The following is a 25,007-nucleotide window of genomic DNA, read 5'->3' as shown; positions in this document are numbered from 1 at the left end:
GAGCTCTTTGTTGTGACACCTTAGTTGTTCATTGATTGCTTTCTCATATGTGCCTTGACAGAGCGGGGGTGGGGGGCTATAGCAGAGCAAGTGACCCCTTGCTCAAGCCAGCGACCTGGGGCTCAAGCTGGTGAGCCTTGCTCAAACCACATGAGCCTGCGCTCAAGCTGGCGACCTCGGAGTTTCGGACCTGGGTCTTCCGTGTCCCAGTCCAACACTCTATCCACTGCTCTACTGCCTGGTCAGGCTACCCTGGATTAAAAAAAAATACACTTGATTGTAATCTTGAAGGAAGAAAATCCTGAAGATGTCTATTTCTGAATGATGGAAGATTCTAACAGTGAAATTACAATCCCTTTGTTGTGACTACCATTGCTATGCTGTGTACCAAACTACCTCAGAGTTACTGGAGTAAAATAGCAATTATTATTATTAATTCATACGGTTTTGAGGGTGGACTGGACTCAGTGATGCCATTTTCTCTCAGGGTTTTGTGTGATTTTCATCTGATGGTGAGAGGGCTTGGAAAGCTCTTGCAGGCTTTCTCATTCATGTTTGAAGTTTGACACAGGCTTTGGGTAGGGCCTCAGTGAGACTTTCACCCTCCTCTGTATGTGGCCTCTTGTGGCTTGGGCTCCATCACTGGAAGGAAGCTTGGTCCCAAGAACAACATTCTGAGAGAAAGCCAGATGGAAGCTAAATCACCTTTTACGACATTGTCTCAAAAGTCACACAGTGTTTCATCTGTCACATTTGGCTTGTTAGAAGTGAGTCACTAAATTTAGTTATTATTCAAGACTATTAAGAAATTAGTTTCCACCGCTTGATGCTGGAGCTTTAAATAACAAGCTAAGGGTTAAAACCACCTACGGCCTACTGTCTTTTTCTTACCACCAGACCTTTTCCTTTGACAGTCTTCCCTGTTTCTGTAAGTGGCTCCAGCAGTTCAGAAACCTCAGACTAATCTTTTTGGTACAATTATGTATATAATTTGGTACATAATTTTATACAATTATGTGTTTTTATTTCCCTTCAATTTTTTTTTTTTTCTGAAGCTGGAAACGGAAAGAGACAGTCAGACAGACTCCCGCATGCGCCCGACCGGGATCCACCCGGCACGCCCACCAGGGGCGATGCTCTGCCCACCAGGGGGCGATGCTCTGCCCCTCCGGGGCGTTGCTCTGCCGCGACCAGAGCCACTCTAGCGCCTGGGGCAGAGGCCAAGGAGCCATCCCCAGCGCCTGGGCCATCTTTGCTCCAATGGAGCCTTGGCTGTGGGAGGGGAAGAGAGAGACAGAGAGGAAGGAGGGGGGCAGGGTGGAGAAGCAAATGGGCGCTTCTCCTATGTGCCCTGGCCGGGAATCGAACCCGGGTCCCCCGCACGCCAGGCCGACGCTCTACCGCTGAGCCAACCGGCCAGGGCCCTTTCAATTTTTTTTATGTAATGAAATATGTTATTAATAGATTTTTCTTTAAGCGTTTAATCCATCCCTGTATTCCTGGAGTAAATTCTGTTTGTCTTCATATTGTAGTCTCTTTTGGATATAGATTTGTTAATGTTTTATTTAATGTTTTGCAGATTTATTAGTGTGATCTATAGCTTACTTTATGTACTGCTGTATGGTTTTGGTTTTAATATTATGGAAGCAACATGAAATGAATTGAGAACCTTCTCATTTTTCTATGATCTGGAGTAGTTTTGATAATGTAGCATGCCATTTTAAAAGGTTAAAAAATTCCAGCTGTAAAGCAAGTTGATTTTTTAGACTCTTCTCCATGATTACTAGTCTTATTTTTTACACCTGTGCTAAAAAGACCATTCATAACCATATATAATTTAGCACAAGAACTAATAATTATAGAATTTTGGGTCTCTGTCTAGTGAAAACTATTGATACTATTTTTCTTCAGCTTCTTAACCATTGTTATGTTTTAAGCATGGTGTGTGCCAGTTTTTTGTGGACATTATGTTCTTTGATAAGTCACTTTATGTCTGGCTTCATTCACCTGAACGTCATAAGTAATAGGTGACATTTGTATGATGCTTCATAGTTTAGAGAGCCCACTTTGAATATTCTTCTGTTTTTTCCCATAATAGTAATAGTCTTGCTATGTCAATTTTATTGATAAGAAAATAGAACTTGCCTGACCAGGCGGTTGCACAATGGATAGAGCATCGGACTGGGACACAGAGGACCCAGGTCCAAAACTCTGAGGTCGCTGGCTTGAGCGCAGGCTCATTTGATTTGAGCATAGCTCACCAGTTTGGACCCAAGGTTGCTGGCTTGAGCAAAGGGTCACTCGCTTTGCTGGAGCCCCATGGTCAAGGCACATATGAGAAAGCAATCATTGAACAACTAAGGTGCCTCAACGAACAATTAATGCTTCTCATCTCTCTCCTGTCTGTCTGTTCTAATCTTTCCCTCCCTGTTTCTGTCTCTGTCACAAAAAAAAAGAAAGAAAGAAAGAAAGAAAGAAAGAAAGAAAGAAAGAAAGAGAAAGAAAGAAAGAAGAAAGAAAAAAGGAGGGGGGAAGGGAACTTCATGATGTGTAAGCGATATGCTTGAGATGCAACTTCTAAGAAGAGGAGCTGGGACTGGAGCTCCCCAGACTTATATCTTCTGGTTGAGAATGACTGTCTTAAAGGAGAAAAGAAAAGTAAAATTAACAAGTGAAAAATTAAAGCTGTAGCAATTTAATGCTTCCCAACTTTCATCTATGACTGATGCGAATATTTTTTTTATCTTGTATGTTAAAACTTTTGAAAAACTTACATACCTATTGTTAATATAAAAGATATAATTCCTTGGATAATGTTATTGTTCGAGTTTTAAAAATCATTTTAATAGTATTGCTTTAAAATTTATAACTATTTTGTTTGTTTGTTTGTATTTTTCTGAAGCTGGAAACAGGGAGGCAGCCAGACAGACTCCTGCATGTGCCTGACCGGGATCAAGCCAGCACGCTCACCAGGGGGCGATGCTCTGCCCATCCAGGGCTTTGCTCTGTAGCGACTAGAGCCACTCTAGCGCCTGGGGCAGAGGCCAAGGAGCCATCCCCAGCGCCCGGGCCATCTTTGCTCCAATGGAGCCTTGGCTGCAAGAGGGGAAGAGAGAGACAGAGAGGAAGGAGAGGGGGTGGGGTGGAGAAGCAGATGGGCGCTTCTATGTGCCTTGGCCGAGAATTGAACCCGGGACTCCTGCACGCCAGGCCGATGCTTTACCACTGAGCCAACCGGCCAGGGCAAAAATTTTTTTTAATTTGATTTTTTTTTAGAGTGATAAAGAATGAGGGAGAGAAACATTGATTTGCTGTTTCACTTATTTATTCATTCATTGGTTGATTCTTGTCTGTGCCCTGAGCAGGCACGTACAAACCTGTAATCAGGGTGTATTAGGACGAGACTCTAACCAACTAGGCTGCCCAGCCGAGGCCTTCTTGCACTCCTTTTCAAAATCTTGTTTTTAAGGTTCTTGGTTTGTGTATCAACCTTTAGATAATATTTCTCAGTCTTTTCTCTTTAGAATAAATATAGGACTAAAATAATATATATGATTATAGTATTAATTTCTGTGTTATATATCTTGTAACATAGGATTACAGTAGCAGTAATGATCTTTCGTGGCCTGTTGTAAATTTTTAAATTATGTTCCTGGCTATAAAAGTTATATCAAATAGCTCTTTTCAGTGATTATCCTTTTAAAATTCCCTTTCAGATGCAGAAGTTTACAGTGAGTTCTATCCTGTGCCACCTCCCTACAGTGTTGCCACCTCTCTTCCTTCCTACGATGAGGCTGAGAAGGCGAAAGCGGCTGCAATGGCAGCTGCGGCAGCCGAGACGTCTCAGAGGGTGAGAAAACTTGATTTCCTTCTGAGAATATTCTTTTTATTAATTGATACGTACATTTAGTAGTGTCAAAAATAGTAGTCTGTGTCGGCGTGTTTATGCTTATAGACATTTTTAATATTTTACTATTACTTATGTGTGTCATCATTTTTTAGTGAAATTAGTATTCTCCTAGTTAAATTCACCTTCTTCATTCCTTGACCTCCTCGTTTCTGTTTGTTTTTGATTTTCCCCTTTATCCCATCTTAGCTTGTGGTATCTTTACCAATTCAATTATCGGCTTCTAATTCTTGATTTTGGGCATCTCTTGCTGACTTTCACCTGCATCCGTCTGACTCACCTTGTTCTTTTACTCATAGATTTCAAGTCCATCAACCTCTTCACTATCAATATTTTTGTTTCCTTCCTTACATATATACTGCTCTCAAAAATTAGGGGATATTTTATAGCTTCATATTCATTTTGCACTATCCTCTAATTTTGTAAACAGTATATATAGTTTACATTCCATAGTCTATCACTATAATTATAAATCATCTTTTTTCCTTTGTATTGTATATTAGCTAATAATCAGTCTAGTGACTAAGAATGAACTTAAGGTAGGCTAAAAGAGACAACTAACAAAGCCTTTAAGTTGCATTTGTTAATTAACTTTTATCCTTTTAACACGTCCTACCCTAGAATTTTGAATGATGCCCTTTCTCCCTCATCTTTCTATCTTAGTAATAGAGATAATCAGTGATATACATACATGTTATTTCATGTTTTGGTTAAAGGAGTGGCTGCCTCAGTAATGGAGAATCAATAATATCCGTGAATGATCTTTAATAGACAGGTAAAAGGCAGAAATTGTTTACATTTTAGTTTGGCTGCTAACAGGACTAGGGCGTATTGCCATTTTTTTTCTTGCTTATGAGTTTGAGATGTTATTTCGGATCCCTGAATTCATTCCATTTTGTTCACAAAAAAGAGAAAAATAAACCGCTTCACCCAGGAAAGCTAGAATTAGGTAAGGTGCTAAGAGAGAGAGGTCTGTCCTCTGCACTTCAGGACTATGCTCTAACCAACCAAGCTATCCAAGTAGTACGAGAGGTGTTTCTTTGTACAGCATTCTCCTCTTGCCACTGTTAGGCTGGATCCTAGCAAGTAGATTCTCTGGTAATGAGCGTGTGTTTATACTGGATGGGTTTCTGTCATCAGCTACACCCCTCTCCATGCCTGTTCCCACTTCTATCTTCAAACACACAGTAAAACATCAATGTATATAGCTTTGATCACATAAGTAAAGACAGTAACCCTAAATCTATTATTTATTCTTTTTGCCTCTCAGAGGGAGAGGTAAGTCTCTATTAAAGATAGTGGCATAAATATGGCTCAGTCAACTGGTAAGGATTTTTGATTCTGGGACGGGAGAATTTTAAAGAAAGAGGATCTTTGAAGTATGGAGTGGAAACAGTTTTCAACTCTTTTTTAAAAAAATTATTGTATTTAGAGAGGGAGGAAAGGGGAGAGAGAGAGAGAGAAAGTGAGTGAGTGCATGATTTGTTCCACTTGTTTATGCATTCATTGGTTGACTTTTTTTTGTGACAGAGAGAGAGACAGATAGGGACAGACAGACAGGAAGAGAGAGAGATGAGAAGCGTCAATTCTTGGTTGTAGCACCTTAATTGTTATTGACTGCTTTCTCAGTGTGCCTTAACTGGGGGGCTAAGCAACGTGAGTGATCCCTTGCTAAGCCAGCAACCTTGGGCTTGAAGCCAGTGACCTTTGGGCTTAAGCCAGTGGCCTTGCGCTCAAGTCTACGGCCTCGGGGTTTCGAACCTGGGTCCTCTGCATCCCAGTCTGATGCTCCATCCACTGCACCACCTACTGGTCAAGCACATTGGTTGACTCTTATGTGTCCTGACTGGGGATTGGACCCACAAGCTTGGTGTATTGGGATGACACTCGAACCAACTGAGCTACCTGGCCAGAGCCTACATTTTTCTGTTTCTAATGTATAGGATTGTATGTACATTATGGAATAATAGATTTATGAAAATGAACTCATTTTTAATTTTTCTATAAAAATGATTTCAATTTCAAATAATTTACTTGATAAAACTTTTAGAACATGACTTGTTCTTGTTTATCAGTCTCATTTTATAATCTTGTAATGGGTCTGGTTCATTTTTTTTTTATAACTTTTTAAAAATTGTGTCAGTAACTTGTCTTTTGACATAAAAACTAGCATTTGATAAAATGTGAGCAGCTCCAGGACAACGACCTGTGTTTACATTTCTAGCATCTAGCGATTATCTAGGATGTATTTGGTGTTTAATAAAGGACAGTTAAAGAAGGCTTTCTCTACACTAGCCAATGTAGGAAATGAAGAAGATGATACCAGAGTTCTTCTATTATAGCTCTTCATTTAAAAATATTTTGGTCTTTTACCAATTTTAAGATTTACAAATCAATGTTTAATGTAGTTGAAATTACTATCTGGTAGCAGAAACACCATCTTTTATTTCTTTTAAATAATACATGTTTTTGTTATTTTAATGATTGAATAAAATTTGTAAAATCAATGTACTGCAATTTAGTGGCCATTTTCTGTAGTGAACAATTATCTTCAGATTGTGTGTGTGTGAGAGTGTGTGTGTTTTCTGGTGTTAGTCTTGTAAGGAACATGTTTGTGCGTATGTCTTCTGTCTTCTGAAAAATTATGTCCTGTGGTCAAAATCTCTGGATTGGTATTTCAAAAGAATATGGAATATATTCTTGCCATCATACTGACAGCTAGCAAGCTTTCTCTCTCTCTCTCTCTCTCTCTCTCTCTCTCTCTCCCTTTCTTTCTTTCTCTTTCTTTCTTTCTTTCTTTCTTTCTTTCTTTCTTTCTTTCTTTCTTTCTTTCTTTCTTTCTTTTTCTCTCTCTCTCTCTCTTTCCCTCCCTCCTTCCTTCCCTCCTTTCTTCCCTCCCTTCTCTTCTTTCCTTTCTTTCCCTCCCTTCCTTTTTTTGGCGGGGTTCATACTGTACTTTAATGTTTATTTTTTAGATTACCTTGGAATTATATAAAATTTTATTAATATGTATTTAATTACTGCTACTCATTATATTTATCATAAGAAGATTACCTAAGATATGAGATATGAATGCATAGTTAAAGGAATGTTTTTGCCCAAATAATGAGCAATGTGGGTTTCAAAGTCTTTTTCTTTCAAGAAAAAGCATGTATGTAGTGAGACTACCATGATTGTTCTGGATTCAGCTCCTGCCTTGACCTAACTAATCATGTGAGCTGGGCAGGCCAATAAGCTTCTCTTATCCTCTCTGTGTACTAACACAAAATTGAGACATCAACACCCAACTGAGGTTCTGTATATGTAACATGGAGATACTGCAAATGTATTAAAAGATCATACCACTCATTTGATCAAAACTCTGTAAGACCTCCCAATTCACTGAGTAAAGTATGAATTCCTTCAGTAGACTCTCTGACCGCATGTCTTCCTGGTTCTTGCTTACTCACTCTAGTCCAACCATCTAGCCTCCTCGCTATTTTTCTGGCATGCCAGATGACCCTATATTAGGACCTTGTGTACAAGACCTCACACTAGCTTATTTCTTTGCCTGAAACACTTCTCTGTGAGACATCTACATACCTAACTCTCACCCCTCTTTTTTTTTAATTTTTCCATTGATTTGAGAGAGAGAGAAAGGGTGGAGAGGGAGAGAGAGAGAGAGAGAGAGAGAGAAGCATCAACTCGTTATTCCACTTAGTTGTTCCATTTACCGTATATTCCCATGTATAAGACGCACCATTTTTGAAAAATCTGGGGTCTAAAACTGGGTGTGTCTTATACAGTGGTTGTAGATTTTTAAACTTGCATTTCCTGCTTTTTCCTACTTGTTTTTGCGCTCATTGTTGAAGACAGTGATTTGTCATCAGACACAGATGAGGACAAACTAATGGATGGGAGTTTTGACAGTGATGAGGGGTTGTATGAATTTTATGATGAATAAAACTTGAGTTCAATAACTTTATGTAATACATTTTTTTTCAAATTTCGGGCCCCGAAATTAAGGTGCATCTTATACATGGGGAATACGGTAGTTGTGTACTCACTGATTATTTCGTACCTGCCCTGACTGGGGATCAAACGTGCAATGTCGGTGTGTCGGATGGTGCTTTATCTGCTGAGCCACCCAGCCAGGGCACCCTTACCTTTCCTGTAGTCTTTGCCCGAGTGCCTTTTCAGTGAGGCCTCTTGATTGCCATATTTAATACTGTAACCTGTAACCTCAAGCATTCCTAAACCATCCTGTGCCCTCCCTTTTTTTTTTGCAGAGCATTTACATCTTCTGATCATAGTATAGATAACTTATTTATCATATCTCAGTTTGTTGTCTGGTTCCCCTTACTGGAATATAGGTTCCAGAAAGGCAAGCATTTTGTTTTATGTACACTTACGTATCCCAGGAACCAGCAAGTTAAGTCTTATGTAGAATGTGTATTTTATCAATATTTGTTGAATATTAAAGATAATCAGTGATAACAGGTTTTATATATGCTTTCAGAGAAGTCTCTACATTTACAAGAAAATAGATTGTCTTCGGATATTTTTGTACACAAAAGGCATTGTACTATACAAATGATTTTCATTTAATATATTTTGGAGATATCATGAGAATATTAAGAACTTTTTTTGTTTAAAATTTTTTACTTTACTTTTTGAATTTCACCTGATATTCAGTAACTTATTGGTCTGTCAAGAACTATGAATGATCTGAGACTTGACTATACTTGCAAGCTGCATGATTAGTTTGTCAATTTTGTGAAGGTTGGCAGAAGACATGAGACTGCTGGGTCAGAGACTAAACCTTTATTCACATCAGTAGTTTAGCCAAAGTATTAGCATTTATACTAATAAACCACCAGTTTCCTGAGGCTTAGTTCCCCAGATGGCAACTCAAAATGGCCATATGATGCCTCCACACACAGTGTGAGTTTAGGGAACCCAGTGTTTTCTAATGGTAAATAAGCATGCCCACACCTTGCTTTGGAGAGAGCCACTGTCTCTTTCTTTCAGAGCAGTCTGTTATATAAACATCCATACAAAGAAAGTACAGAAAAAGGCAACCAGTGCCTTTATCTGGAAAACATGCAGAAACATGATAGACTTGTAGAGAATAATCTCTGACAATAGGTCACTATTGATGGGCATTTATACTCCTCACAAAAATTAGGAGATATTTCAAAATGAATATGAACTGATAAAAAAAAGAAGCATTTGATTTTTTTTTTATTAAGAACATCAGAAAGTAAACAACAAGTCAAAGAAAGTTATCAAGTTGTTTGCAAATGAGATGCAAAACCAACTTTTATTTCATTGGTGAAAATGCACTCTACCAAAGGCTAACAGTACTGGAGTATCCGCACGTTCCCTGATCCTCTAATTTTTGTGAGCAGTGTATATTGTGTCTGATTGTTTGCTTTTTAAAATGTTGCTGCGGTGAATTATCTTTAATATATATCCTGTAAGTAGGAGTATATGTGTATATTTGTACAGTGTATTTGAAAAGCTGGAATTGCTGGGTGAAGAGGTGTGTACTTTTTTTGTTTGTTTGTTTGTTTGTATTTTTCTGGGGAGAGACAGTCAGACAGACTCCCGCATGCGCCCGACCGGGATCCACCCGGCACGCCCACCAGGGGGCGATGCTCTGCCCATCTGGGGCGTAGCTCTGTCGCGACCAGAGCCACTCCAGCGCCTGGGGCAGAGGCCAAGGAGCCATCCCCAGCGCCCGGGCCATCCTTGCTCCAATGGAGCCTTGGCTGTGGGAGGGGAAGAGAGAGACAGAGAGGAAGGAGAGGGGGAGGGGTGGAGAAGCAGATGGGCGCTTCTCCTGTGTGCCCTGGCCGGGAATCGAACCCGGGACCCCCGCATGCCAGGCCGATGCTCTACCACTGAGCCAACCGGCCAGGGCCTACTTTTTTGTTTTTGATAGATATTGACACTATTGATTATGAAAGTTCTTGTTTTTCATTTGATGCTAATGCAACAATGTCACATCTATCTTTCTTGATATCATTTTCATTAATTTAGTGTTATTCAGCTTTTATCTTTTTTATGTTTACCTTTGAAGTTACATTTTAAGGATGCCCATGAAAATTAACACTTGCTAGACATTGTAATCATTATCTTTTTTTTTTTTTTTGTATTTTTTCTGAAGTGAGAAGTGGGGAGGCAGAGAGACAGAATGCTTCATGCACCTGACTGGGATCCACCTGGTATGCCCACTAGGGGGCGATGCTCTGCCCATCTAGGACATTGCTCTGTTGCAACCAGAGCCATTCTAGTGCCTAAGGCGAGGCCATGGAGCTATTCTCAGCACCTGGGCCAACTTTGCTCCAGTGGAGCCTTGGTGGGAGGGAAAGAGAGAGAAAGAGAGAGGGAAGGGTAGAGAAGCAGATGGACACTTCTCCTGTGTGACCTGGCTGGGAATTGAGCCTAGGACTTCCACACACTGGGCCGACACTCTACCACTGAGCCAACCTGCCAGGGCCTGTATTCATTATCTTTTTTTATTTATACAAATTGAGGATATTAGATTTTATTTAAGTTCTTTTCTTTATATTTAAGGTAATCAAGTTGTAATTATTTTAGTGAGCTGTTCTTTTTTTAAAAATTATTTTATTGATAGAGGGAGAAGCATCAGCTGGTTGTTCCACTTAGTTCCATGTAGTTTGTGCACTCATTGGTTGTTCTTAGATTGGGTACTCACTGATTGCTTCTTGTATGTGCCCAGGCTGGGGATTGAACCCGTGACCTCAGTGTGCTGGGACAGTGCTCTTATCTATTGAACCACCCAGCCAGGGCCTACTGAGCTACTCTAATGTCATATGTTTTACTGATTCAGGAGGAAGAGTGTCCACCAAGAGATGACTTTAGCGATGCAGACCAGCTCAGAGTGGGTAATGATGGGATTTTCATGCTGGCGTTTTTCAGTAAGTAATTTTTCATTGCTAAACTTTTTTTTTGCATATGTCTTATCTATGTGTATTTAAAATAACAGACAGGGAAGAAAGGCAAATATTGTTAGCATGTTTCTACCTTGTTTAAAGTGTAGATTGTTCCTGATACTAACTGTGATCATATGTTACAATACAAATCCTAGAATTTATTAAACACTCATCAGACAACTATGTATTGTAGTCATCATGCTAGATGCTGGCTGTATGGAGAGATACATGCATGTTTAAGCTATTTATAGTTTTGTTTGAGAAATGCTGCATGTCTGTTCAGTACAGTAGGAGCATGTAGAATTAAACTATAAATTCTGCCTTTGAGGGAGAGAACTTTCATTTGAGTGTCTTCAAACCAGAAGAGACATTGGAAAAGGAAATATTCTGGGCAGCTAGAACAATGTGATTTGAGACACAAAAGTATGAAAGTATAAGTTTTATTTGGAGAGAATGGTGAGTAGTTAGAAGCCCAGAAACCTAAGTTACATTTTGTAACATCCTGCAAAATTCTTAACTTAATATTTGACTTATAAAGTAGACTTAAAATATTTGAGGAAAGACAGTGTTATAGTCTTATTATTTCGTTTCCTAATTGGCACACTGTAAACTTAATAAGATTAGGAAACTTGAATAAACTGTTTAAATGCTAAAATTAGTTTTAGAAAGTTATGATTCATGTAAGTAAATTTACTAGTCTGTGATATAATTAATTTCTGCCCACAACTGAGTTAAATGATCAAATTTTCATACCTTCTCTGATAGAAAGTGAATTTAATTCATTTTATTTCATGATTTATTTTGATAATAAAACCAAAGTATACCACATTTAACTTTAAAAATAGAATGTACATACTTTCTGAATTACTTTTGAGTCTGGAAAATCACTGACTTCCCCATTTTGAAATGGTTTCTTGCTTCCTTTTATTTCATCTTCTGAAGAATAGAAGTAGATAACCATTCAGAAATGAGTAGGTGAATGGGCAGTTATACTTTTTCTCTTCAAATTTACTAAATTATATTCAGGTTGGTACCAGCTAATGTAATGCAATATGTAAACCTTGTGCTTAGTTATAATTTTTCGTTAAGTACTGTGTTAGATACTGTGCAGAGGCTATGAATGTTTTTACTGTTAGTCTAGTGAACCTTGCTTTTTTCCTTAGGTTTAGTTCCGCTGATAACCCTATGTATTGATAACACAGTCCCCTCATGTTTTGATTATAAGTCATGTAAACATTAATTCCTTAATTATAAAAGAATTTAAATTTATTGTAGTTTGTAATATAAATCCCTGTTTTTTAGGAATAAAACCATGTTATTTGACACCATCTAATTATTTGACTCAGAGCTTAGTTATATCTCCATTTTTGTAGTTCACTAACCCCTATTACCTTTTTTGTTATTTTTTTAGATTTTCAAACATTTTGCTAATGTAATAGTTTATAAATGCATGAAAATCTAGACATTTTATTGACTTTATTTTTGTCCAGTGGTGGTATATTAATGGAAATTATTTTTATATTTAATATATTTGATGTAAATGATCTTATACTACATTTTTACCGAATTATATTTCTACAGTTTATATTTTTGTACTATTTTATATCCTACAAATACTGCACTAATTATAAGAGTAAAATTATAAATTATTTTAATCTTTATTTCATTATATACAGAGCTTGAGTTTACTTGCTTTAATGAGCATGGATTTATTTGTGTTCACTACCACCTAGTGGCTGTTCTGCAGATTGCAATTTGCTGCATTTCCATACTCCTTACTGTCTAGCAGCTGTTGTCTACATTCTTTTTTATTGTCTATTTCTAAGGTTCAGAAATAGATTTTCTTTTTTCTTTTATTTTATTTTTATTTAGAAAATTGAATTTAACAGGGTGACATTGGTCAACAAGAGTACATAGATTTTGGGCAAACATCTCTACATCATTTGGACAGTCGATTATGTTGTGTACCCATCACCCAAAGTCAAATCATCCTCTGTCCCCTTATGTTTGTCCCTCTTTATACTCTTCCCTCAACCCCTTTCCGCCCTCCACCCTCCTCTTCCCCCTCTCCATGGTAACCACTTCACTATCCATGTCCATGAGTCTCAATTTTGTATCCCTCCTATGTGTAAAATCATACAGTTTTTAGCTTTTTCTGATTTAATTATTTCACTCAGTAGAATGTTAACAAGGTCCAAGATTTTCTTTAATGTGGTTTGTAACTTAAACACTTCAGGTTACATAAGTTGTATAAAAAAAACTACATTGAATATCTATTATAACATTTCAGTTAAAACTTTTTGTTGGTTTCTTACTTCCTTTGTTTACATCTAAATATGGTAAGATAATTATATCTTACCATATTTTTTTGGGCCCTGGCCGGTTGGCTCAGCGGTAGAGCGTCATATTTTCATGTTCAGAAAATGTAAAGAAAGAAATGTATATATCCTCTGATAATGTTTTAGCTTCACATAATCCCTTGAAGTGTCACTGCAAATTGCCTGTTATATACCTAACCTGCCTATCTCTGATCTTACATTTAACAAGTTTTCTCTCTAAAAGAAGGGAAGTCAGTTATTTAGCAGTTAAAAACTAGAAATTAAGATTTTTTTCACTGGATAATTGACAGTAAAAATGGTCCTGAACTCCAGTACTTAAAAATATAATAGGCTCTATCTAGAAAATTTTTTCTTCTAAGGTTGAACCTTTATGTTATGTTTGAATTTTCACATCAGTGAGCTTAGTAATAATTACCTGCATTATCTCCACGGTAGAGTTGAGGATCACATAAAGAGATATTAAATTAATTAAAAGAATTAGGCCCTGGCTGGGTGGCTCAACGAACAGAGGCACCGTCCCGGTGGGCAGAGGTGGTGGGTTCTATCGCTGGTCAGGGCATGTAGGAGAAACAGGCAGTGAGTGCACAACTAAATGGAACAACTAATTGGGAAAACGAGTCGATACTTGTTTCTCTCTCTCAAATCAATGGAAAATTAAAAAAGAATTAGGAGAGAGTTTTGAAATTTGAATTCTGACTTGTAAGAAATTACAACTGCCAAGGAATGGGAAATGAAGAAGACCTAGGAAGAGGATGAGAATTTTATCCGAAGGAAATAGCAGCTTGGCCATCCAAAGTGGATATGCTCTTCTCACAAGGAGATACCAGAAGACTGAAAGTAGCCCCCATTCTCCGGGGCACCCAAAAAACCAGCCTGTATTGTCTGCACGATTATAGGGGGTATTGGGAGGGAAGAAGTAGGAGAGGGAAATGAAGGACATCCCTGTATAACTTTACAAAAGACAGAAAATGGGGGTGGCGGGAGACAGAATTCTGCACAGTTGTAAAGGTTTTGTTAAGTGTCTTCGCCTTCCCTTCTGAAGAAATGAAAGCACGTGTGAATAAGCCATTGCATCCCATTCTCAGCATCCCATTCCAGTCCTCAGGGCAAAGGAAGGCAGCATCAGAGGTGCAATACAGAAAAGGAGACTTGATTCCCTCCCCCCCCAAAAAAAGAAATTACCAAACTGTCTTCCAAAGTGGCTGTACTGTTTTGCATTCCTACCAGCAGTGTGTGAGAGTTCCTGTTTGATTCTCATCAGCATTTAGTATTGACATTAAAAAAATAAAAAAGACATTCCAATAGGTGTGTGATGGTATGTCACTGTGGTTTTAATTTGTATTTCCCTAACAATGATGTATGATATTGAGCATCTTTACTCAGTAAGTTTTTTTGAGCACCTCCCATGGACAAGTCATAAAAGTTACAATTATTAAAGGGTTTGTCTAAGTATCACATTTGTTGAAAAATAGTACATTGATGATTTGTTCTGTGCATGCAAAGCTGTGTTTTTATATATCTTCTAGATGGCATCACATATTGTAAGTGAATCCAGAAAGGGAACATTTAAAAATTATAACTCTATCTTTAAAAACTCATGATATTTGTGAAGTATTAAATTTTATTGGGCCCTGGCCGGTTGGCTCAGCGGTAGAGCGTCGGCCTAGCGTGCGGAGGACCCGGGTTCGATTCCCGGCCAGGGCACACAGGAGAAGCGCCCATTTGCTTCTCCACCCCTCTGCCGCGCTTTCCTCTCTGTCTCTCTCTTCCCCTCCCGCAGCCAAGGCTCCATTGGAGCAAAGATGGCCCGGGCGCTGGGGATGGCTCTGTGGCCTCTGCCTCAGGCGCTAGAGTGGCTCTGGTCACAACATGGCGACGCCCAGGATGGGCAGAGCATCGCCCCCTGGTGGGCAGAGCGTCGCCCCTGGTGGGCGTGCCGGGTGGATCCCGGTCGGGCGCATGCGGGAGTCTGTCTGACTGTCTCTCCCTGTTTCCAGCTTCAGAAAAAATAAAAAATAAAAAAAATTTTATTGAATTTTTTTATTTACCAAAAAAATCATTTTTATTTAATTCTTTATACTTTAGTGGAAATGTCTTAAGACTAATGTATTGTTAGCATCATGTCTTTCTTAATGGCTGATAGTTTAAACAAAGAGCCTAAGGATAAGATAGATTTGTCCCTGTGTAGTTCAGAATTAAGTATAGTATAATTGATTATTCTTTGAGAACTTACTGTCTTGGAAACCTGGTGCATTTATATGTAATGAGAAAATTTCTTTGATCAAAAAATTAATAGGTTCTCTATAAGTGTATGCATACTTATCTATGATATTCACTTGTTTCTTTTTCTTTAGATTTTATTTATTAATTTTTGGAGAGGTGGGGAGAGAGAGAAAGAGAAGGAGAGTGAGAAGGGGAGGGGGAGAAGCAGGAAGCATCTACTCATAGTAGTTGCTTCCTGTATGTGCCTTGACCAGGCAAGCCTAGGGATTTGAACCGGCAACCTCAGCGTTTCAGGCTGACGCTTTATCCACTGCGCCACTACAGGTCAGGCTCATTTGTTTATTTTCAAAGCAAGTATCAAGGGTTTTTTTTATATTTAAAGTGTTTTATTTTGAAATTCTTTAAAACTTGGGAAAAAGTTGTAAAAATAGTACAGTTCCCATGTAACTTTTATCCAGTTTTTCCAAGTCTTAACATTTTATGTAACTTTTAGTCCAATAATCAACATTTGGAAATTAATGTTAATGAATTACTAACTAGTTACAGATGCTATTCACAGTTTGCCAACTGTCTCAGTAATGTCCTTTTCTGATCCAGAGTCTAGTCCAGGATTGCATATTGCTTTCGTGACCTTGACTCCTTTGTCTGCTTGAATCTGGAATAGTTTCTTAATCTTTCTTTTGTTTCTTATGATTGATTCTTTTGAAGAATACTGGTTAGTTGTTTTGTAGAATGTCTCTCCATTTGGGTTTATTTGTTTCCTCATGATTAGATTCAGGTTATGCATTTTCTCTCTCGCTCTCTCTTTGCAAAAATACCACAGGAATGATGTGTCCTTCTCAGTGCATTGTATCAGGAGGGAATTGTGTCCTTCTACTGGTGACACTGGCTCTCACCAGGTTAAGATGATGTCTGCCAGCTCTCTTCACTATAGAGTTACTGCTTTCCCTTTTTTTAATAAGTATTTTATGGCTACTGAAAATTTAAAAATATAGCCTATTTAATGCGTAAACTATAGTGTATAATATTACTTTCTAGGTTATCCTGTTAATCTTTGGGGGTAAGTGGGAGGTATAGATGGTAAAAAGAAACTGGATGTAGGGTAAAAGACTTCAATACTTTAATCCCAGATATACCACTTACTTGCTTTATGACATATGCAGCTTAACTGTTATGTCTTAATTTGTCCTTCTTTCTGTACAATGGAATTAATTTGACCTTACACCTCTTAAAAAGTTAATGTGAGGAATGAAAATGGACAAAATGTTATAAAGTATAGAGTTCTATTAAGTGAAGGTGGTGAGAGTGTTCTTCCCCATCCTTACCTGGGAATTCACCTTTCAGTTATAAGTAATATGATTTAAAGTGATTGGTGGCCTTCTTTCAAACGTTGTTATGTTATTACCCTGGCCGAACCTGCCTGATTTGCTTTCTACAAAGAAGAGCACTCTGAAGGTGAACGTGCAGAAGTGTAGTGGAGTATCACGAAGCATTCTTTACCAACTTTCTGAGTTCCTTGCCTCGCTTCCCTGCTGCTTCCTTCCCCAAATCTTACCTAAGAAACATAGGCTCTGTAAGCTTGTTGCTTCATTGGGTTTCATCTTGGGCCTTGCTATATAGGGAATAAGTAGCTGTATACCATTTTTTTTTTTTTAAAGCGTGAGACACATAGGGAGGGAGAGAGAATGAGAAGCATCAACTCATAGTTGCAGCACCTTAGTTCATTGATTGCTTTCTTATATGTGCCTTGACCGGGGGTCGGGGGGCTCCAGCTGAGCCAGTGACTCAAGCCAGCAAGCCCTTGCTTAAGCCAGCGACCTTGGGCTTCAAGCCAGCGACTGTGGGGTCATGTCTAGGATCCCATGCTCAAGCCCGCAACCCCACGCTCAAGCTGGTTAGCCCACACTCAAGCCTGATAAGCCCATGCTCAAGTTAGGTGAGCCCATGCTCCGGTCGGCAACCTTGGGATTTCGAACCTGGGTTCTCAGTGTCCCAGACCGATGCTTTATCCACTGTGCCACTGCCTGGTCCGGTATTGTGGTCGTATACCTTTTAAGCTTCCTTATTTTACCCTATGTTTCCTGGGGAACATGGATGGCATGAATGAAGTAAAGTTGAAAGAAAAGTACTATTTTCTTTCCTAGGCATGTATAATGTAGGTTCTCCTGCCTCTACTACATGTTGTTTCTTTTATGGACTTTATAGATTTATAGTTTAGTGTACTCTGATTAAATTCTTTTTCTTTCTTTCTTTCTTTTTTTTTTTTTTACCAACTCTGACATGTCATAGAGGATCTAGAATTGAATCTAGAAATGATTCTGCCCTTAAAGATCTATTCTGCTTTACTTTCTATCCTATAGGTTAGGGGCATAAAAAGTGAATCTGTCGATTCTCAAGTGGTCATCAGCTTCACTGTTTTCCCAGTGCTTAAATCAATTAAAGATGATTAAGTTATGCATTTGTTTGTTTAGTCTGCCATGACAAAAGATCGCAGACTAGGTGGCTTACAGATGGAAATTAATTTTCTCTGAGTTTTGGAGGCTGGAAGTTCTAGATCTGGGTGCCAGAAAATTTGGCTTCTGGTGCAGATTCTCTTTCCGGCTTGCAGGTGGCTGTCTTTTTTATGTGTCCTCATATGGCTGTCCTCTACATGTATGTGAAGAGAGAACTCTAGTGTTTCTTTCCTCTTCCTGTATAGACACCAGTCCTGGCAGACTAGGGCTCTACCCCAGTGACCTCATTTAATCTTGATTACCACCCTGAAGCTCCTGTCTCTAAGTACATTTATATTCGGGGTTAGGGCTTCAACCTATAAATTTCGAAGGGGTCACAATTCAGTCTGTAACATATAGTAGCACCTGGGCACAGCTTGTAGGCACTCATACAACGGCAGAGAGCAGAAAGAAAACATGATGGCTCAGTAAATACTTTTTGCCCTTTTGGATTTTGTTCCTAGTGTGGGTGCAGTGATATGTATAATAAATAGTATTGGAAAGGCTGATTTGAAGAAATTAACTGGATAGTGTTTGAGTATGTACTCAAAGATAAAAAATACACTTTTGGAATATTTTACTGTTTTGGATTTTCTCCATCAGAGCTTCCTATGTTTTAACAACGTGGCCTGCTTACAAAACGATAGCATGTTTACAGCACACTGGGAAAAAGGCACCCTGGCCGGTTGGCTCAGTGGTAGAGCATCGGCCTGGCGTGCGGGGGACCCGGGTTCGATTTCCGGCCAGGGCACATAGGAGAAGCGCCCATTTGCTTCTCCACCCCCCCTCCTTCCTCTCTGTCTCTCTCTTCCCCTCCCGCAGCCAAGGCTCCATTGGAGCGAGGATGGCCCGGGCGCTGGGGATGGCTCCTTGGCCTCTGCCTCAGGCGCTAGAGTGGCTCTGGTCGGGGCAGAGCGACCCCCCCCCCAGGGGCAGAGCATCACCCCCTGGTGGGCAGAGCATCGCCCCTGGTGGGCGTGCCGGGTGGATCCTGGTCGGGCGCATGCGGGAGTCTGTCTGACTGTCTCCCCGTTTCCAGCTTCAGAAAAATACAAAAGAAAAAAAAAAAATTTTGGGAGGGGAAAAAGGCAGACGGTGCCAGGGCTGGTGGCAGCCTGTCTGCTCTGCTGCACGCCTCACCTGCCTGTCTGGAGGCCCCAGGAGGGAGACATCCCATCCTGTCACTGACATATGTGGCATAGCAGTTGGGAATCTCTGCTGCTATTCGTTGGTATAAACTCTTTAAAGAGTTGTAAAATTATTTTTTGATTTGCTGTTTTGTTTTCCCCTACAGCTAACACAAATAGAGTAGCTATGTTTAATAGAATATTCTATGATGATGGAAATATTCTATATCTCTACTGTCCGATAATGTGATAGGTACAAGCTACACGTGACTCTTGAGCACTTGAAATGTGGCTGGTACAATGGAGGAACTAAAATTTTAATTTTATTTAGTTTTAATTCATTTAAATTTAAATAACCTCCTTTATAGAGGAGGATGAGTTCTTGTGGCTCAAGGAAGAAGCAGTGTGGCTAGTTGCATTGGGTAGCACAGATGTGGAGGGTAGGAAAATACTGATCAATATCTGGGCTTAAAAAAGAAAAAGTAGGAAGTTAAGCAAGCTTTATTTCAGTAGTGTCTTCTGAAATTTTTTTCTACAGAAAGGATAGGACCTACTCTGAAAGGTGAAGAGATCATTTTGTACAGATAGGTATTAATGATAGCTAACACTTCAGCAATTACCATGTGCCGAGTTCTGTAGTGTGCTAAGCTCATTACATTCATTATCTCACTTAATCCTCTTTATCAACCTTGTGAAGTAGGTGCTTACAGTTCAGAGAACTGTGGCTCATAGAAGTCAGCAGTGAATCCAAGGTCACTTACATAGGGAGTAGACTGCAACTCAAATATAAGTCTCCTATTTCAGAATGTGTTCTGTTGCACTGTATAATACAGTTTTCCGTACGTGATCAAGAAAGCTGAGACTTTTCAGAAAGTGTTAGGAAAGAAGAAATTGCTAGAGTAGGGAAACTGTTTCAAAGAAATAGCTATTTAAATTTATCCTAATATGTACTTCTTTGTTTTGAGTATTCTGAAAAATCACAATTTGTCTAGGTAATTGACTTTGTGTTAATTGTTGATATCTAGGGTAAGAGGATGGGCACTGAACAGAACCAAACCTAGGCTCAGATTGGTTTTTAGTTTTATTATAATTACTGTTACTATTTTGATAATGTTGACATCTTGGCCACAAGTAGGGTACTCTACTTTTATCTCAAGGACCTATGTCAGAATGGTTTCAGCTACAAGTAATAGAAAACCATTACTCAACTGTTTTTAAATCATCAGGAGGCTATCTCACAAGACAGGAAACCTGTGGATGAGCCATGTGAAGGCACAGAAAGTATCCGTGTTGTGGTTTGGCTTTCCTTTGCTTTTCTTCACTTTCCCCCACTTTGAGTGAGGGTTTAATCCTCAGGCTGATAGCAGGATTCCAGCAGCAGTTCCAGGTAGTATGTCCAAACATCCAGAGGACGTGGGGGCCATTTCTTCTTTTTACATGAAAGTGGGCAATTCTATAATAAATCTCTGTGTATCCATCACCCAGCTTCAACAGTGACCAATTTAAAGCCAGTTAGTTCCTTCACCTGCATTCCATCCTCCCACCTCTTGCTGTGTTTTTAAGAATCAGGGAATGTTTTTCCAAAGTACTATTTATTTAAAAAATTATTGGACAGGAGTTCTAGTCTCTTGTGATTTTCCCCAGAGTACTTGGGACCGATCTTGTGGCTAAATGAGGCTTCCAGCTTTGCTGGAAGAGTGGGAAGTAGCAGGTGGGTTGCAGGTGAGGGTAAAATAGGTTCTGTTAGAGAGCGGAAGAGGCAGTGAACAGTATCTGTTCTGGGAACCTTCTTTCATCATACATTTTGAATACTGGCTGACTGGTTGGCTGATTGCTTGGGTTAGGCTTCTTGGGTAATATCACATGGAAACTACATTATGACCTGGTTTTTATCTGGTTGCTTTAAAGATGTTTCACCCATTGGTGATAAGCTTTAAGGAATTGAATCCTATTGATCAGAGTGACTAGAAAGCAAGCTTAATCATTTGTTAATGCCTAATAAATAACTGACATTTACAAAGGTAAATTATCTATAAAAAAGACTTAATTGGTACAGAGTTAAAAAAGAAAGAGAACTGCTATTCCCAGTGAACAATGAAGTATTGTTAATATCAAGTCTCTTAATGTTTTCAAAGTATGATTTTTAAAAGAACTGTTTCTCTTGTTTTTAGTGGCATTTATTTTCAACTGGCTTGGATTTTGTTTATCCTTCTGTATCACCAATACCATAGCTGGAAGGTATGGCGCCATCTGTGGATTTGGTCTTTCATTGATCAAATGGATCCTTATTGTCAGGGTGAGTGTCTTGATAACCTTTATAACTTTTGTCTTTAAAATTAAAATATATGAGATTTCCCATATGGTTCAGTGTTCATTTTATGCATATGAATTCAATTATTTTGAGACTTCTAGATTTAGTTATTACTGATCTCTGAGGTGCGAACATTTATAACTATATTTATATGAGAACTTATTAGTACAGTAGTTCCCACTTACTTGTTGTTTTGCTTCCTATGTATTGTGCTGACTATGGTGAGCTATGGTCCAAAAGTATTACATGGAAAATTTCAGATACCTGTGTTTTGAGAGAGGGAGAGAGAGAGAGAGAGAACATTCATATGACTTTTACTATAATTGTTCTATTTTATTACTATTGTTAATCTCTTTCTGTGCCTAATTTATAAATTAAACTTTATCATGAGTATGTTATATAGGAAAAAGCATAGTATATGTAGGGTCCAGTACTATCTACAGTTTCAGGCATCCACTGGAGGTCTTAGGACACATCCCTGATGATAAGGAGGGGACTACTGTATATAGAAAAGAGCTTTGAAAGCAGAAAAACTTGAATGGATCTCATCTTTTTTTGTATTAAGTTTGATCACTGAGACTATTTAGTTTCCCTTTAAAATACCTTTTCTGAGTTAAAGTTAATGTTATACCTTAGTATATCTTGATGACATAAGAAAAATATTTTTTAAATCTTTTGTATCACTTTGTAAAGTGTATGATTGTCTAACCACTATGCTGTACACTGGAAATTAATACAAAATTTTATATATATATAAAATTAATTTTTGTGTGTGACAGAGAGTGGGGGACAGATCGGGACAGACAGACAGAGATGAGAAGCATCAATTCTTTGTTGCGGCACTTTAGTTGTTTATTGATTGCTTTCTCATATGTGCCTTGACCAGGGGGTGGTGGTTACAGCAGAGTCAGTGACCCCTTGCTCAAGCCAGCGACCTTGGGGTTATTTCTGTGATCCCACACTCAAGCTAGTTAGCCTGTGCTCAAGCCGGTGACCTTGGGGTTTTGAACCTGGGTCCTCTGTATCTTAGTCCGATGCTCTATCCACTGCACCACCACCTGGTCAGGCTACAAAATAATATTGAATATAGGCTGTAATTGAAAAATAAAATTTAAAATATATTTTAAATGAAATAATAATATATACCTGCCATTCATTGAGTACTTTTATGTTCCAGGCATAATTTGTTACACTGAATTCATTAACTTTATTAGTGCTTCTGGTGACAATCCAACCATTTTATTAATGATGAAACTAAGAGTAAAGAGTCTCTAATAGCTTGCTTAATGTTCTACAGTTTGTATGTGGATTAGAATCTAGCTTGTTCTTTTTATTTTTTTTGTTTATTTTTTGTATTTTTCTGAAGTGAGAAGCGGGGAGGCAGACAGACTGACTCCTGCATGCGCCTGACCAGGATCTACTGGGCATGCCCACCAGGGGGCAATGCTCTGCCCATCTGGGCTGTTGCTCCGTTGCAACTGGAGCCATTCTAGAACCTGAAGTGGAAGCCATAGAGCCATCCATAATGCCCAGGCCAACTTTGCTCCAGTGGAGCCTTGGCTATGGAGGAGAAGAGAGAGAGAGAGAGGAAGGAGAGGGGGAAGGGTGGAGAAGCAGATGGACGCCTCTCCTATGTGCCCTGGCTGGTAATTGAACCTGAGATTTCCACATGCCGGGCCAATGCTCTATCACTGAGCCAGGGCCTATTTTATTTTTTTTAAGTGAGAGGAGGAGAGCTAGTGAGACAGACTCCCACATGTGTCCTGGCTGGGATCCAACTAGCAACTCTATATAAGGCTCAAGTACTGAGCTATTTTTAGCACCTGAGGCTGATGTAGTTGGACCAAGCAAGCCATCCTCGGCACCTGGGGCCATGTTTAAACCAGTCAAGCCACTGGCTGCAGGAGGTGGAAGAGGAAGAGAAGGAGAGAGGGAGTGGGAGAGAAGTAAATGTTGCTTCTCATGTGTGCCTTGACTGGGAATTGAACCTGAAACATCCATATAGCAGGCCGACACTCTTATCTACTGAGCCACCAGCCAGGGCTATTCTTTTTTAATTAAAAGAATTTTTTTTTCAATTAGAGTTAACATACAATATTAGTTTTAGGTTTACACCCCAGTGATTAGACATTGTATATCGTATTTTTCGCTCCATAAGACGTACCTGACCATAAGACACACCTAGGGTTTTGAGGGAAAAAAAAAAAATTTCTGAATCAAACGGTGTGTTACAATATTTAATAAAATACCATGTTTTTCACTCCATAAGATGCACGGGCATTTTTTCCTCCACTGTTGGGGGGAAAAGTGTGTCTTATGGAGTGAAAAATACGGTAACTTACTAAGTGATCATCCTGATAAATCTCGGACACATCTAATACCATACATAGTTATTAGGATATTACTGATTATATTCCCTGTGCTGTACTTTACATCCCTATGACTGTTCTGTAATAACCAATTTGCACTTCTCAATCCCTTCACCTTGTGCACCATCCCCCAGCCACCTTCCAACTGGCAACCAGCAAGTGTTCTCTGTACCTACAAGTTTGTTTGTACTGCTTGTTCGTTTTTTTTTTCAAGATTCAATTGTTGGTAGATATGTATTTATTGCCTTTTTATTGTTCATATCCATTATATTTTATTGTTCATATCATATTTTTTATCTATTTTTCTCCTTAAAAAGACCCTTTAACATTTCATATAATACTGGTGGTGAACTTCTTTAGCTTTTTCTTGTCTGGGAAGCTCTCTCTCTGTCTTTTAATTTTAAATGATAGCTTTGCTTCGGAGAGTAATCTTGGTTGTAAGTCCTTGCTTTTCATCACTTTGAATATCTCTTGCCAGTCCCTTCTGACCTGCAGAGTTTTTGTTGAGAAGTCAGCTGACAGTCTTACTGGAGCTCCCTTGTAGATAACGAACTGCTTTTCTCTTACTGCTTTGTCTTTCCGCTTTCACGTTTTAATGATGATGTGTCTTGGTGTAGGCCTCTGGGTTCATCTTGTTTAAGATGCTGTGCTTCCTGGACTTGCATGTCTGTTTCCTTCACCAGGTTAGGGATGTTTTCTGTCATTTTTTCACATAGGTTTTTAATTTCTTGCTCTCGCACCCCCATGATGCGACTGTTGGTATGCTTGAAATTGTCCCAGAGGCTTCTTACACTATCTTCATTTTTTTAAAAATTCCTTTTTCTTTTTACTGTTCTGATTGGGTGTTTTTTTCTTCTTTATATTCTAAAATCACTGTTTTGATTCTCAGTTTCATCTACTCTACTGTTAATTCGCTGTGAATTATTCTTCATTTCAGTTGTAAATCTTTTATTTCTGACTGGTTCTTTTATAGTTTCCATTTTTTATGCTGTTGAAGTTCTTTCTAAGTTCATCTACTCTTTGGAGTTCATTGAGCATCCTTATAACCAGTGTTTTGAATTCTGCATCTAGGAGACTGCGTGTTTTCCATTTTGTGTAGTTCTTTTTCAGGAGCTTCATTCTGTTCTTTCATTTGGGACATATTTCTTTGTCTTCTCATTTTGGCAGCCTCCCTGTGTTTGTTTCTATGTGTAAGGTAGAGCTGCTGCATTTCTGGGCCTGGTAGAGTGGGCTAATGTAGCAAGTGTCCCGTAGGGTCCAGTGACACAGCCTCCTCATTCACGGAAGCTGGGTACTCC

General features: G+C 38.9%; 1 protein-coding gene across 1 annotated transcript in view; it reads left to right on the top strand.

Moving 5' to 3' along the window:
• The window catches only part of NDFIP2 (Nedd4 family interacting protein 2), an 83,503-nt gene that overhangs the window by 49,098 nt on the left and 9,398 nt on the right, over nt 1–25,007 (top strand). The window contains exons 3-5 of the mRNA XM_066235138.1: nt 3,717–3,850; nt 10,746–10,833; nt 21,201–21,325. Of these exons, the coding sequence (XP_066091235.1) occupies nt 3,717–3,850; nt 10,746–10,833; nt 21,201–21,325 (347 nt within the window). The remainder of the gene's footprint in view (nt 1–3,716; nt 3,851–10,745; nt 10,834–21,200; nt 21,326–25,007) is intronic.

The sequence above is a fragment of the Saccopteryx bilineata genome, chromosome 6, assembly GCF_036850765.1.
Source record: "Saccopteryx bilineata isolate mSacBil1 chromosome 6, mSacBil1_pri_phased_curated, whole genome shotgun sequence".
Classification (NCBI taxonomy): Eukaryota; Metazoa; Chordata; class Mammalia; order Chiroptera; family Emballonuridae; genus Saccopteryx; species Saccopteryx bilineata.
This window is presented reverse-complemented; position numbering and strand designations above follow the sequence as displayed.